This window comes from Myotis myotis, unplaced genomic scaffold (assembly GCF_014108235.1).
Source record: "Myotis myotis isolate mMyoMyo1 unplaced genomic scaffold, mMyoMyo1.p scaffold_m19_p_13, whole genome shotgun sequence".
Taxonomy (NCBI): Eukaryota; Metazoa; Chordata; class Mammalia; order Chiroptera; family Vespertilionidae; genus Myotis; species Myotis myotis.
In genome coordinates, this window is record NW_023416317.1 from 45,833,684 (window position 1) to 45,847,697 (window position 14,014).

At 48.6% G+C, this 14,014-nt stretch overlaps 1 protein-coding gene across 2 annotated transcripts in view; it reads left to right on the top strand.

Moving 5' to 3' along the window:
- CMTM7 (CKLF like MARVEL transmembrane domain containing 7) overlaps nucleotides 1-2,100 on the top strand; it is a 39,297-nt gene extending 37,197 nt beyond the window's left edge. Inside the window, exon 5 of one of the 2 annotated variants that reach the window (XM_036332849.1) lies at nucleotides 1,340-2,100. In XM_036332849.1, coding sequence (XP_036188742.1) covers nucleotides 1,340-1,353 — 14 coding nt within the window. In that variant the 3' untranslated portion in view covers nucleotides 1,354-2,100. Of the gene's footprint in view, nucleotides 1-1,181; nucleotides 1,319-1,339 lie in introns of those variants that run through there. The other variant, XM_036332848.1, reaches the window with a different exon arrangement.
- The last annotated feature ends 11,914 nt before the right edge of the window (nucleotides 2,101-14,014 follow it).

The following is a 14,014-nucleotide window of genomic DNA, read 5'->3' on the forward strand; positions in this document are numbered from 1 at the left end:
GATGGAGAGAGAGAGAGAGAGAGAGAGAGCGCGCGCTGGAGATACATATGTATACATGTCGCTTTGATTAAAAGGATCAGAACGGTGTGGGTTATTTTGTAACCTGACCTTAATCTCCTACTTGACCATCTACCAGACACTTTCCCCATGTTGGTAGGTGCTCTTTTCTGTCATCTTTGTTGTTGTTGTTGTTGTTGTTAATCCTCACCTGAGTATATTTTTTTTTTCCATTGATTTTTAGAGAGAGTGGAAGGGAGGGAGGGAAGAGGAAGGGGAGAAAGAGAGAGAAACATCAATGTGAGAGCGACACATCAATTGGTTGCCTCCTGCATGTGCCCCAACTGGGGCTGGGGATCAAACCTACAACCCAGGGACATGCCCTTGAATGGGAATCAAACCCTGGACCTTTTGGTGAGTGGGCCAACACTCTACCCACTGAACAACACTGGCCAGGGCTTCTGTCCTTAATGGCTCCATGGGATCAAACTGACCCTATTGCATGTCTGTGCTACAGTTTACTTGTCTCCTGTGAGGGGCATTATCTTTTGTTGTTGTTATATAATTCTTTGCTAATAAAAAACGCTGTAATGAACATCCTTATAAATATATCCCCATACCATACCTAATATTTTTTATCTTAAGAATCGCTGAAAGCTTGAACCCACTAATTTAATTAATCCTTTCTTTGAACTAGCACTTCCTTTCTTTGTTCTTTTTTTAAAAAATGCATGAAAAAGGTGGCAGCATTTACATTACATTTCCTGCAGAAAGAGCTTCCCTTTCCTCCCAGGGCCACTGGCAAAAAGCTCACAGGAAGGGTGCCAGTCTCCAAAGACCACACAGTGTAGGGTGCCATTGAGGCGACGCGGCCGGAATAGACAAATCCAGAGACAGAAAGTAGCTCTGCGGTTGCTCACGGCTCAGGGGAGGTGGGACACAGGGCTGCCCGCCAACGGGCATGGGGTTTCTTGTTGAAGTGATGAAAATGTTCTAAAATGGTCGTGCAGTTCTGCGGCTACAGTGCAGACCATGGTGAATTCTGTGGGATACGGATGATATCTCCATAAAGCTGTGGAAGGGCAAACATGGATGATGAAAACACTGTAGAAAATGTTGCGGCCTGGGGTGGGAGGAATAGGGATGGGCATCCCCTCTGCACTATTTAATTTTTTTTTTTTTAGAGATGCATTTAAATAGAATAAAATAATCCCAATGAAAGTTGGTGCGGGGTGGAGGAAGGCAGTGCACGGAGCGGAACGTGGGTCACCCAGCTGGAGTGTGACTTCTGGGCGGGCCCCGCCCGGGCCGGCCGGCCTCACATTGCCTTTTCCTCCCCAAGATGCAGCCGTCTGAGGACACCGCGGCCTCCGGGCCCGCAGAAGGACCCGCCGGCCGGTGACCTCAGGAGAGACTTCCGAACCTGTGTTCCTGTGCCAAAGCCCTGCCCGGCTGGCGGGCACGGAGGGCCTTCTCCTCCCTCCTGGGCTCCCGGGCTGCCCCGGACCTCTCTCTCTCCGGCCTGTTCACCTCGGAGAACATTCTCCTCGTCCGGGAAAGAAAAGCAGCCTCCAGGGAAATCTGGTCTCTGCCTCCTGCTCTTCAAACGGCCTCCGGGACTGGTGCCTGCATCTAACACAACGGAGAGGTTTCTGGGTGCTCCTGCACAAATCCCACTCCTCGCGGGAGTGGCGCTGCCTTAAGTCTCCCTGTAAAAACCAAGCCCTCTCCTAATTTATCAGCGTGGGCATCTGCTCTCTTTCTTCACGTGCGGCCGGCTGTGGAAGAGAAACACTCTGTGGTCAGCCTGGCGCCAAAGACGAGATCTCAGTCTCCTTTCCCGGCTCTGCCTTCGTGAGCTGTGTGTGTGTGTGTGTGTGTATGTGTGGATGTGTGTGTGTGTGTGTGTGTGTGTGTGTGTGTGTGGATGTGTGTGTGTGTGTGTGTGTGTGTGTGTGTGTGTAGGTGTTTTTTTAAAATATTGACTTGATCAATTGCAGAAGGATTCTTATTAAACCAGAAGAAGTGTGTGTGCGTGTGTGTGTGTGTGTGTGTGTGTGTGCGTGTGTAGGTTTTTTATTTTTAAATAAAATATTGACTTGACCAATTGTAGAAGGATTCTTATTAAACCAGAAGAATACGCTAGCAGGATGGCCACCAGTCTCTAAAGACCACACAGTGTAGGATCCGTCGATGTGAAAAGTTGTAAAACCAGGAGTGAAGTGAAGGGGCCCGCGAAGCTCAGGGAGAGATGCTCCCCAGGGACCACGCAGGTCGGGGTGGGGCAGGGGGGATGAGACCAGTAAAGGATGCAGCGCACAGTGGCCTCTCAAGATTTGCATATTTTCAAAGTAAATTGATTTCAAGGGTGAAAGTCAGTACTGTTCACGAAAGACATAAAGCAGGACTCAAAGCAACACGGGCAGCCTTAAAAAAGGACATTCTCGTTCCCGCGTTTTGGCACCAAAAAAAAAAAAAAAAAGGACATTCTGACACACGCTACCCCGGGGATGATCCTGGGAGACACTCTGTTAAGTGAAATAGCTCAGACACAAAGCAACAAATGCTGTCTGGTTCCCTCCCATGAGGGACCTAGCGTAGTCAAGATTCAGAGACAGAACGTAGGATGGTGGTTGCCAGGTCTGAGGTGAGGGGAATGGGGATTAGTGTTTAATGGGACCGTTTCCATTCGGGAAGATGAAAACATTCTGGAGATGGCCAGTGGTGATAGGGCACCATAATGTAAATGTCATTAATGCTACTGCACTGTATACCTAAAAAAATGTTAAAATGGTAAATCTGTTGTGTATATATATTTTTATTGATTTCAAAGAGGATGGGAAAGAGAGAGAAACATCAGTGATGAGAGAGAATCATTGATCGGCTACCTCCAGCATGCCCCACACTGGGGATAGAGCCCGCAACCTGGGCATGTGCCCTGACTGGGAATCGAACCGTGACCTCCTGGTTCATAGATCGATGCTCAGCCACTGAGCCACACCATTGGACTCCAGTGATTTTTAGAGGGGAAGGTAGAAACACTGATGTGAGAGAGACAAATCGATTGGTTGCCTCCCCCATGCACCCCGACTGGGGTGGGATCCAACCTGCAACCCAGGTACATGCCCTTGATCAGGAATTGAACCCACAACCCTTAGCACCAGCTGACATGCTAACCACTGAGCACGCTGTACAGGGCTGCCTGCCCCTGTCTTTGAGGGCCTGAGAGGAAGCACCTGCACCCTGAGCGAACCGGCAGTGGAGTTGGAGACTCGAGGAGAAAGCCGAATGGGCATGAGGAAAGTGACAGAGCTGGAATGCGAGTCCAGGTCAGGTGCCTCCTGGGCCCAGCCTGTGCCCACCCCACCTGGGGCCACTGGGATGTTAGGGCAGGGCTGGCGCTGCCTGGCTTCCTCTGTGGGCAGTTGGCCCTGGCCTGACGCACCCCTGGGCTGGGCCTCCAGCCGGGACCGGGATGCTCAGTGACCCAGAATGGCCCATGCCCTGGGCGCAGCCGCCCAGCCTCTTCCCAGCATGAAAAGCAAACTCATGTCGCCAAGGAAACGCAGCTGGTTTGGGGCCCTCAGCAACCGCCACTTCCCTCTGTGTGGTGGTTTCTGACCTGCATCCTGTGAACGCGGTGCTTTGTGCTTCGGGGGGCTCACAGATACCTGGTCTTATGTGCACAACATCTGGCAACACCTAAAACGCGCACACTGCTGTCATCAGCAGCAAACGCTGACACTGGGAGCCGCACAGGCACCCTCACCTCGGGCAGCCCTGGGGGAACCCTGCTTGTGGCCTGTCAGCTGCTAAAACCCCTCCCAGGCCAGCCGGGACCTCTCCGTCCTACACAATTAAGAAAAAGCAGCAGCTAACTGGTTTGGCTCAGTGGATAGAGCGTCAGCCTGCGGACTGAAGGGTCCCAGGTTCGATTTCGGTCAAGGGCATGTACCTTGGTTGCGGCAACATCCACAGTAGGAGGTGCACAGGAGGCAGCTGATCGATGTTTCTAACTCTCTATGCCTCTCCCTTCCTCTCTGTAAAAAATCAAGAAAATATTTTTTAAGAAAAAGCAGCAGGATGAATCCAAAGAAGCTACAGCCCCACTAGCTCCTTACTCCAAATTGGGCTTTTCCAACTAACCCACCATTCTTATGAACTGGGTTTATAATAAGTAAATGTTGCAAATTGATAGTTGTATTGATATCCTATTTCCTGTTTGATATCATGGAATTTCACATATGATTTAGATTAAAAAGGGGGGTTTCTCTGCTTGGGAAAGACACATACTAGGAAGTCCCTAACTCGATAGAAGGAGCTGCAGGCGGGCTGCTGGGCAGGGGCATGGACAGGGCACCGCCCAGGTTAGAGCAGGCAGAACGGAGGGGCACCCTCAGGACAACCGCCCTGAGCTTACCTGGTGCCTCTGCACCTTGCAAGGAGGTTGAAGCCACTTGTATCATTTGGGTTTTATTACAATTTTCAGTGTACATAGAAAATCATGCACATTTTTAAAAAGACCACGATTAACCCCAGGTAGAGTTGTGCAGAAAAGGGATGTTGTGGTATGAAGTGTGCCATGTGGCTCACGTCTAGGCGGCGATGACAGCCAGAATAGGGCCACGCTGGATATTGGCCAGACCAACGCTATGAAGAAACCTCGCTCCCATGCAGGGGTGCACCGGGAGGGGACGGCAGCGCACTGTTGCCGAGAGAAGGGAAAATTGGATTTTTAGGGTAAACACTTCCTGATTTTTAAGTGTTGCCAAATAAACTTTTTTGAAATATATTTTTATTTCAGAGCGGGAGATAGAAACATCAATGATGATAGAGAATCATTGGCTGCTTCCTGCATGCCCCACGCTGGGGACTGAGCCTGCAACTTGGGCACACGAACCGGGACCTCCTGGTTCATAGGTCCACGCTCAAACACTGAGCCACCCGGCGGGGTCAAATACACCTTTTTAAGGTACACTCCCTCCAGGCCAGACCAAGCCTGTAGGGGGAGTACATGCAGCCAGAGGGCCCTCCGTTTTTAACTCTGCCGGCCTCGGGGGAGGTGGGGTCGCGCAGCAGGAAGTCGGGGTCAAGGCCAGGAGCGCGCAGAGGCTTCGCTGGGCGGGCAGCTGCTTCCTCCCGAAACCCCAGGGCGGCGCGAGGGCCGGGGGCCCTCCCTGGGGAGCCCCCGGGATCTCCTGCCAGCAGCCACGCCTGTTTGGGCGCTGCCACAGCTCCCAGCTGGGCTCAGCTTTCCTTTTGCAAAAACAAAACCCTAAGGCACAGGTGGCCACGGCCGGTGCCGGCGTCCGCGCCCTCCCCTAGCGGCGCGCGCCCTCTTGTGGCCAGCGGGGTGCAGCGCCGCCCTTGGTCCCCGTGCAGGAGCAGGATTTGGAAAAGTGTCCAAAACCGGGGTTCACAATTGATGCACCAACTTGTGCATCCTCTTTGACCTGAAGTGCACAGATGAGTCATCATCCTCGGTTCATGACGCTCTCACACTGTGATCGTTGGTCCACGCAAGGCCTCCTTCCTCCCTTCCTGTTTTTAATAATGCAGCCACCGTGAAGCGTATCATGATGTAACCTCCATTTAACTGTAACCACAAGCTTCTCCGTCCCCTCTGCCCATTTCTCCTCTCCAGAAGGAACTTCCAGAATCGCCCATTCACCACCTCTTTGCCTCTTTTTATATAGTTCTATTGTAGGGACACGTGCTGCCTAAAAAGGGCAGATGATAATTGTAGTTGATTGAAAAGGATGCCACGCCTGTAGGCAATCTTTTGGGACTTTGCTTAGCATTATATTGCTTTAACACAGCAATGTCCAACATTTTTCATCTCATGGCACACATACACTAATTCCTAAAATTCTGTGGCACACCGCACTAACTGGTTTGGCTCAGTGGATAGAGCGTCGGCCTGTGGACTGTGGGGTCCCAGGTTCGATTCTGGTCAAGGGCATGTACCTGGGTTGCGGGCACATCCCCAGTGGGGGGTGTGCAGGAGGCAGCTGACCGATGTTTCTCTCTCATCGATGTTTCTAACTCTCTATCCCTCTCCCTTCCTCTCTGTAAAAAATCAATAAAATATATTTTAAAAAAAAATTCTGTGGCACACCAAAAAAATATATTACTTTTTTGCTGGCCTGACAACAAAAAATAGGTGTAATTTTGATTTATTCACACCAGACGGCTATTGTTGGCTGCTTTGGTGCAAAAAGCTTTATTGTTTCCATTTGGTCCCAATACTTGGGAGAGGGCTTCAGGGTGGTTAAAAGAATGGCTAGCGTTTGCGGGAGAGGCTCAGGCAAAAGCCAAGCGGACACCAGGGGATGCAGAGGGGCCCCTCAAAGGCCTCTGGGCTCCAAAGGCTCCTAGTTGTGATTGGAGGGTGAGTCTCTTGAAGAGATACTCGCCCAGCCCAGCCTGGGGGCCGGCCAGCCTGCGGAGGTGAGTCAGCTGTTGCCCATCTCTTTGATGAGTTTCACCTCCTCACCCCGGAAGTGGTTCTCCAGGAAGTCACGGAGATGGGGGTCTGCGCGGGTAGGACCCAGGGCCTGCAGCTCCCAAAGGGCCTGGTTCAGTTCCTCTCCAGGCCAGGGCGGCTTCCATGGCGTCCTGAGTTTTGCCCACTCCTCTTGGGAGACTTCAGCACGTCCTGGAAGAGAATGCAACCACCGCGCTGGTTTTGCAACTTTAAGAGACGCTCAGCGCCCCAACTCTCCAGAGGCACATCCCAGCGGTGGAACTAGAAGCCCAGAGAGAGGTAGGTGCGGAGGCCCGCAGATGCAGGTTGGCCAGGCGGTTGACGGCAGCTCCACCTCAGGGGAGTAAATTCTGACGAATTTGGGAGCTCATGGTTGTTGGGCAATGAGTTAAGATAGAAAAAAACGGCGTGTTGGTGGGTCTCAGAGGTGGTTCCGAAGGTGGTGACTGGCTAAGACGCTGAAGAGCGGTCAGAGGCTGGAAGAAGGGGTGTCCTGGGTCTGTTCTATCCAAACACTGTTTTGTGTGTGTGTGTTTTTTTCTTTTTTAAATCTTTATTGTTGAGTATTACAGATGTCCCCCTTTTTTTCTCCCATTGCCCCCCTCCACCTGGTTCCCGCCCCACCCCAGGCCTTCACCACCCTATTGTCTGTGCCCACAGGTAAGGTCTTTTGTTAATTTCTTCCCACCCCACCCCCTCCCCTCTGAGATTCATCAGTCTGCTCCATGCTTCCATGCCTCTGATTGTGTTTTATTCAGCAGTCTATTTTGTTCATTGTATTTCTTGTTCGTTTATTTTGATTTTTAGATTCAATTGTTGATATGTATTTGTTGCCATTTTATTGTTCAGATATTTTATCTCTTCTTCCTCCTCTTTTTAAAGAATACCCTTTAACATTTCATGTAATACTGGTTTGGTGGTGATGAACTCTAGCTTTTTCTTGTCTGTGAAGCTCTTTATCTGACCTTCAATTTAAATGATAGCTTTGCTGGGTAGAGTAATCTTTGTTGTAGGTCCTTACGATTCATTACTTTGAATATTTCTTGCCACGCCCTTCTGGCCTGCAAAGTTGCTGATGAGAAATCAGCTGACAGTCAAATGGGTGCTTCCTTGTAGGTAACTAACTGCTTTTCTCTTGCTGCTTTTAAGATACTCTCTTTGTCTTTAACCCTTGGCATTTTAATTATGATGTGTCTTGGTGTGGACCTCTTTGGGTTCCTCTTTTTGGCCCTTTGGGTGCTAGTAGCTCAACCACCCCAGTCACCTGAGCTGGGCACTCTAGTTGCATCCCTGTGTGGGCTGAGAGCACAGTCTTTTTGTAGTTAAGCCTTGATTGTTGTAGGCATCACTGGGAGGAGTTGACTTCTAGGCCAGTTGGCTGTGAGGACCAGCTGCAAGTACAGTGGAAGAGCTGCGGTGCAGGAGACTTCCCTGTGGAGCAGGCCTTGCTTCGGTGGGGCTTTGGCTCTCGATGAGTGTGTCACTATGGATGTGCAGAGTTGTAATCTGGAATGGTCTGAATCTGTCCACTGGGTGCACTGGCTCTGGGGCCTCCCAGGAGGGGCAAAGTCAGCCACTGCCTGGGGCCACTCGACAGGAGCTGCAGAGAGGTCTGCAGCTGCTACTTGTATTGGGCTTGGAAGTGCTCAGGTGAAGCCCAGCTGTGAAGCAAGGCAGGCTGGTGCTAGTGCCAGGTCTTGGGCCTTTTACTGATAGGTTTGGGGCATGCTGACACCAGTTGCTGCTTGTTTGGGAGATTTTAGCAATGTCGGAAGGCTGAGCCAGGACAGGCCATTCATATGGAAAAGCTGCTGCGGGACCACTGAGGGCACTGTGTCAGGTATTGTGTGTCTTAAAAATTTATTGCTGCACAGCTGTTGAAAATCGCTGCTGTAACAGACACCCCCACCCCCTTTATGCAACACTTTACATCCTCTTGCCCTTGGCCTATCTCTTGATGCTGGAGCTTTCCTATGGACACTGCCAGGGAACCCACTCAGCACCCACACATGTGCCACCTGCAGTGTCTGCCCTGCAGGGTAATATTGGCCAAGGGGACACAGCAATCAGTGGATTCACTTGTACTCCTTCATTCCCAGGACTGTCCCAAGGCTGATTTCATACAGCTTCTCCAAGGACAGCCTTGTGGGCCCAGGCAAATGATCTCTCAGTGAGTCATCCTTGCATCCCTGCTCTCTCTCCTTCCCAGCTATAGCTGTAGGGACATGCCAAAAACATGTGCAGCTGCCTGAATGGCCTCACTCACTTGGGTGACCTCAAAAGACTGCAATGAAAGAAAATGTCCCCAGTGGGCAAAGCACAGTCTTGGGGGAGTGGTGCATGGACAGAGGCTGGAAAGAGAAAGACCTGTAGGTTCCCTGGGGTAGCTGGGGCAGAAAGCCACCGAAGTCCTCAAATGAGCAAGTGACTTGAAAAAAAAAGTGCATTTCCTACAAAATAAAAATCCTGGGTAACGAGACCACTGGATGCTGGTAAAAAAGTACCCCAGACCTGGCCACTGTGGCCCAGTGGTTGAGTGTTGACCTATGAACCATAGGAGGCCATGGTTTGATTCCTGGTCAGGGAACATGCCCAGGTTGCAGGCTCAATCCCCAGTGTGGGGCATGCATGGGGCAGCCATCAGTGATTCTCTTTCATTATTGATATTTCTATCTCTCTCCCTTTTTTCTTCCTCTCTGAAATCAATATATATATATATATAATTTTTTTTAAGGTACCCCATGCCCTGGCTGGTTTGTCTCAGTGGATAGAACGTCAGCCTGAGGACTGAGGGGGTCCTAGGTTCAATTCCGGTCAAGGGCACATGCCCAAGTTGCGGAATCGATCCCCAGCGGGGGGGCATGCAAGAGGCGGGCGATCAATGATCCTCTCTCATCATTGATGTTTCTATCTCTTATCCCTCTCCCTTCCTCTCTGAAATAAGTAAAATATATTTAACAAATAAATAAATGTACCCCAGAAAAAAACCCTGCCCAGATGCAGATATTTACAACTGAAAGCCAGGGGACTGATAGAATTAAAGGACTAGCCGGGGGCTGAGGGTGCACACAACAGCAGAAGCAAAAATCTAGAGTACATGTCACCACTTCCGAGAGGCAAAGACCTAAGTCTGAGATGATACCACTCGGCTGGACAAATTACAGCAATGGGACCAGCAGGGACAAGAATCAGGGATGGGACTGGGTCTCCAGATTCACCCCCTGGTCCCCCAGAAAGCCCCAAATTTTCCTACACTTACTAGATACTGGCTGTGGTTTTGTGTGTGGTGTGTGTGTGGGGAGGGGGGGAGCCTGTTTTTGCTTGTTTGGGGGATTTTTGTCCTGGACTGTGTTTACTGCTTTTTCAAGAACCTACTCATGGGGCACATTCATTGCGACCCCTGTTGGTAGCTCACATAAGGGTCAGCCACAGGCAGAAACAAGAACGGGCATTTACCCATAAAGCTTGCCAAGCATAACAGTTGAAACAATTCCTCTTCCTGGGAGAGGAAGAAAAAGTCCACGTTCTCCTCACACAGCATTTCCTGTAGCCAGGTAGCGGGGTGTGCTAGGCAAAGCTCCAAAACTTCCTATATGTTGAACACAGCTGTTGGGCCAGTGGAAGCTGGGGGCTTTGCTGTGGACGATGGAAGCTTAAGCAAGAGCATGGCCACCCTCGGGGGTTTCCACAAATGTGCTGCCACCATCATACCTGGTTCTTGGTTTGCAGCCTAGGTAGGGGATTGCTAACACTTTATTTTTGAGATCTCTTGGGGGGGGGGGGGGGCGGGGGGGGCGGTGAGGAGAGGTGGGGAGGAGATCAGCCGGCCTTCACCTGACACAGGATACAGTACACATTCATGGCCCTGAAGTCTCTAGTGATAGAGCATCAGTGGTTTAGACACACCTGGTAAAATGTGAAATGCAGGTATTTCCACAGTGGCCCCATGACATGCCCCCAGGCGCCGCTGAGGCAAGACAGATGGGCCCTGACTGAGGTCAAAATCCAAGTGACTTGCCTCCCCAGGAACCACCTTGGGAACTATGTCACAGCTCAAAGAAAGATTTCACCATCCATTAAGGACGAACATGGTAGTCGCCACCAACTGCAAAAAGTGGCCCCGCGCCAAAATTGGCTGCTTTATATATTGGCTGTTGGAGGCAGTACACCCCAAGCCTGGGACTGTTCCTGCAGCCTCCACCCCAGTCACGTGGCCACGCTTGAGTGAGCACCCCAGTGACCATCTTGGAAGCGGTTCAGGCAGTAGAAGAGGCCTTACCCTACAGCTGTCTCCTTCAGATCTCCCGGAACCGCAAGCGACCATGACTGATTACACAGCTGACTGGGGCCTTTCCCAACCAAAGCTCCTCCACTTCTTCTGGGACTCGGAGTGTTTTAGTTTGCGGACTTCCTCGGGCTGAGAGAGGCAACTAGAGCTCCACTCGGAACTGTCTCCAGGTTGCCATTCTCATGGTGCAAGCCTGAACTGAACGCCATGGCTGGGACAAGCTCCGATCATGAGAAGATGAGTCTTCAAATGAAGGACCAGAACCAGCCTTTAATCGTCTTTACCAACAGCCGGCTGCCCGCGCATTAGACAGAAACGGTGTGTCTTCCCTAATGAACTGCTGGTCTAATGAAGGTCTCACCTGCAGGAGACCAGCTGACAAGAATCACCAATGAAAGAGCCCACACACTTCCAAGGTGAGCAGGTCCCTGCAAGCTACCACCATCCAGTGATGGCAAACGGCCGGTGGCCCACAGCAGTGGTCCACTCCATGCAATGGACTGAACACGTGGGGCTTCTATCCAGAGTGCACCACCCCGAGATTTACTGAATAATATCTGTACAGAGGCTTACATGCTGTCATTAATGGCCTATCTGTAGTAATGGTCAGGACAAATAAGGTAGTCGCCACCAACTGCAAAAGGTGACCCCACGCCAAAATCGGCTGCTTTATATATTGGCTATTGGAGGCAGTACACCCCAATACTCTTTGGGCCACCCAGGACTGAACTAGTAAAGACACACCATATACTAGGATTGGGTACACCCCTCATGGAAACGTAGAACTAAATTATAGACTCAAGAGTTGTATGATTATGGATCAGTCTTTCCTCCACAGCAAGTTAAATGAATAGAAATCCACCTACATATCTTCCAGTAAATCTCAGTATCAAATGCAAAAATAAAATCCTCAAAGAACCCAAAATGATGTACTATGAATGGAGACTTTTTGCAATGGCAGAGGCCAGATGACAATGGAATAGTATCTTTGAAGTAACAGAGAAAAATAACTGCCGATCTAGAATTCTACATCTGGCTAATGGCAACTAATACTTGAGTCAGAAGAAAATGGAGTGCAAAAATAAGTAGAATGCAAGGAAGTGAAGAAAAAATATATTGGCAAATCTAAAAAAGCAATGACTGCACAAACAATAATAGCTAACTTGAGGGAGGTGTTAACACAAGATAAATTTAAATCACTAGGCAATAGCAACACAGTAAAGGGTTAGGAGTACTGATTAACTTTGTTTTTTTTCTATTTTTTAAATATTTTTTTATTGTTGATAATATTACAGCTCTCTCTCCCACTCCCCCCCCCCTTGCTTCCCTACCCTCCTCCCAGCCCCTACCTCCTCCCTAGGTCTTCACTACCCCATCGCCCATATCCATGGGCTCTGCACATAAGTATACAGGTTCTTTGGTTTATCTCTTCTCATCCCCCAAACCCACATCAAGGTTGTCAGTCTGCTCCATGCCTCGGGTCTTACTTTGTTGGTCAATTCATTTTGTTCATTAGATTCCACAAATAAGTGAGATCATGTGATATTTGTCTTTCTCAGTTTGGCTTATTTCACTTAGCATGCTATTTCCCAGATCCAGCCATGGTGTCCCAAAGGCTAAGCGATCCCTCTTTTTTGCAGTTGCATAGTATTCCATAGTGTAAATGCCCCACAGCTTTCTTATCCATTCACCTGCTGAGGGGCACCTGGGCTGTTTCCAAATCTTAGAACTTTATAAGTTTTTATAAAGTCGAGTATGCATGCTAAAAATGTAACAAGTATCACTGAAGAATTTTAGCTAATAAAGGTGTCAGGAATTACAGAATTATAAAGTCACCATTTTGTGACCTCTGATCAAATAACAGATTTAGACAAAAATCAATGAGTGGGACCTTTTTGCTAAACCATTCATGGGAAACTTTACAGCCGGAGGGATCAGGCTGCAGGACCTGAACTCACTGACTAAGTGCGCATGAAGTGTGGTTCTTCTCAAGAGGACGAACGGCTTGATAAAGTACACAGCATCGCCGGCAAGAAAACCTTCAAGAAAAAAAAAAAAAAGACAAGCCCTAACTGGTTTTGCTCAGTGGATAGAGCATCGGCCTGCGGACTGAAGGGTCCCAGGTTCCATTCCGGTCAAGGGCATGTACCTTGGTTGCAGGCACATCCCCAGTGGGGAGTGTGCAGGAGGCAGCTGATAGATGTTTCTCTCTCATCGATGTTTCTAACTCCCTATCCCATTCCCTTCCTCTCTGTAAACAATCAATGAAATATATTAAGAAGAAGAAAAAGACGAACCTGAATTTAATCAAGCCTTTTAGAGCTTTAGAGGGAATAATGGGACTTCATTAGAGGGACAAGTTAAATAACATGAGGACACAACAGATAAACCCCGTGAGATGGCTTACAGGAATCCATAGACAAACTGTTAACAGTGAACAAAAGATGCCAGCAACACCGCTGAATCCAAGATCAGTAAAAATCAATCACATTTGACTATTCTAATCAGAAGATGAAAATGTTTAATAAGGATCCCATTCCGGGTAGCTATAAAAATAAAGTATCTGGGATACATATGACAAAAAGATGTACAGGACTTTTATAAAGAAAGCCATAAAACTTTACCGAAAAACAATAAAGACTGAAATCAGTGGAGATCCTATGGTAATGACTGTAAAGTTCAGTCATAAGTCATGTTTTCTCAAATTAATCTATAAATTCAATGCAACTTGAAGAAAAAAAATCAGTAAGGGCATTTTATGGAACTTGCCAACCCCACCTTAAAAATGTACAGCGTCCTCTTGATTTCATTGTAAATGTGAAACTGCCTTAAAAAACAGTATTTAAAGTAAAAAAAAAAAAACAAACAAACAAACAAACAAAAAAAAAAATCCAGGAATAGAACAAGCAATTTTGAACTTGCCCTAGTGGATAGATACTTTTAAAAATCAAGTATAGAAAAATAGCCCAAGAAAGCCAGCACCAGACCCATGCATACAAAAACTTGGTAAAGATAGAGGCAACCCTGTCTATCAGGAGAGCAAGGAGTCACTTGCTGAAGCAATAAATGAGGTGGCATGAGGAACTTACCCAGAAAAATTTAAGGTAGAATCAAGTACTTAGATATAAGATGCAAATCTTTCAACATTTTAGAAAACAGAGAACATCTCTGACCTTGAGGTAACCAGTGAAGCAAAGTTAAAATATAAATCACAAGACTGCGAGGAAGTATTTCCAAGGCAT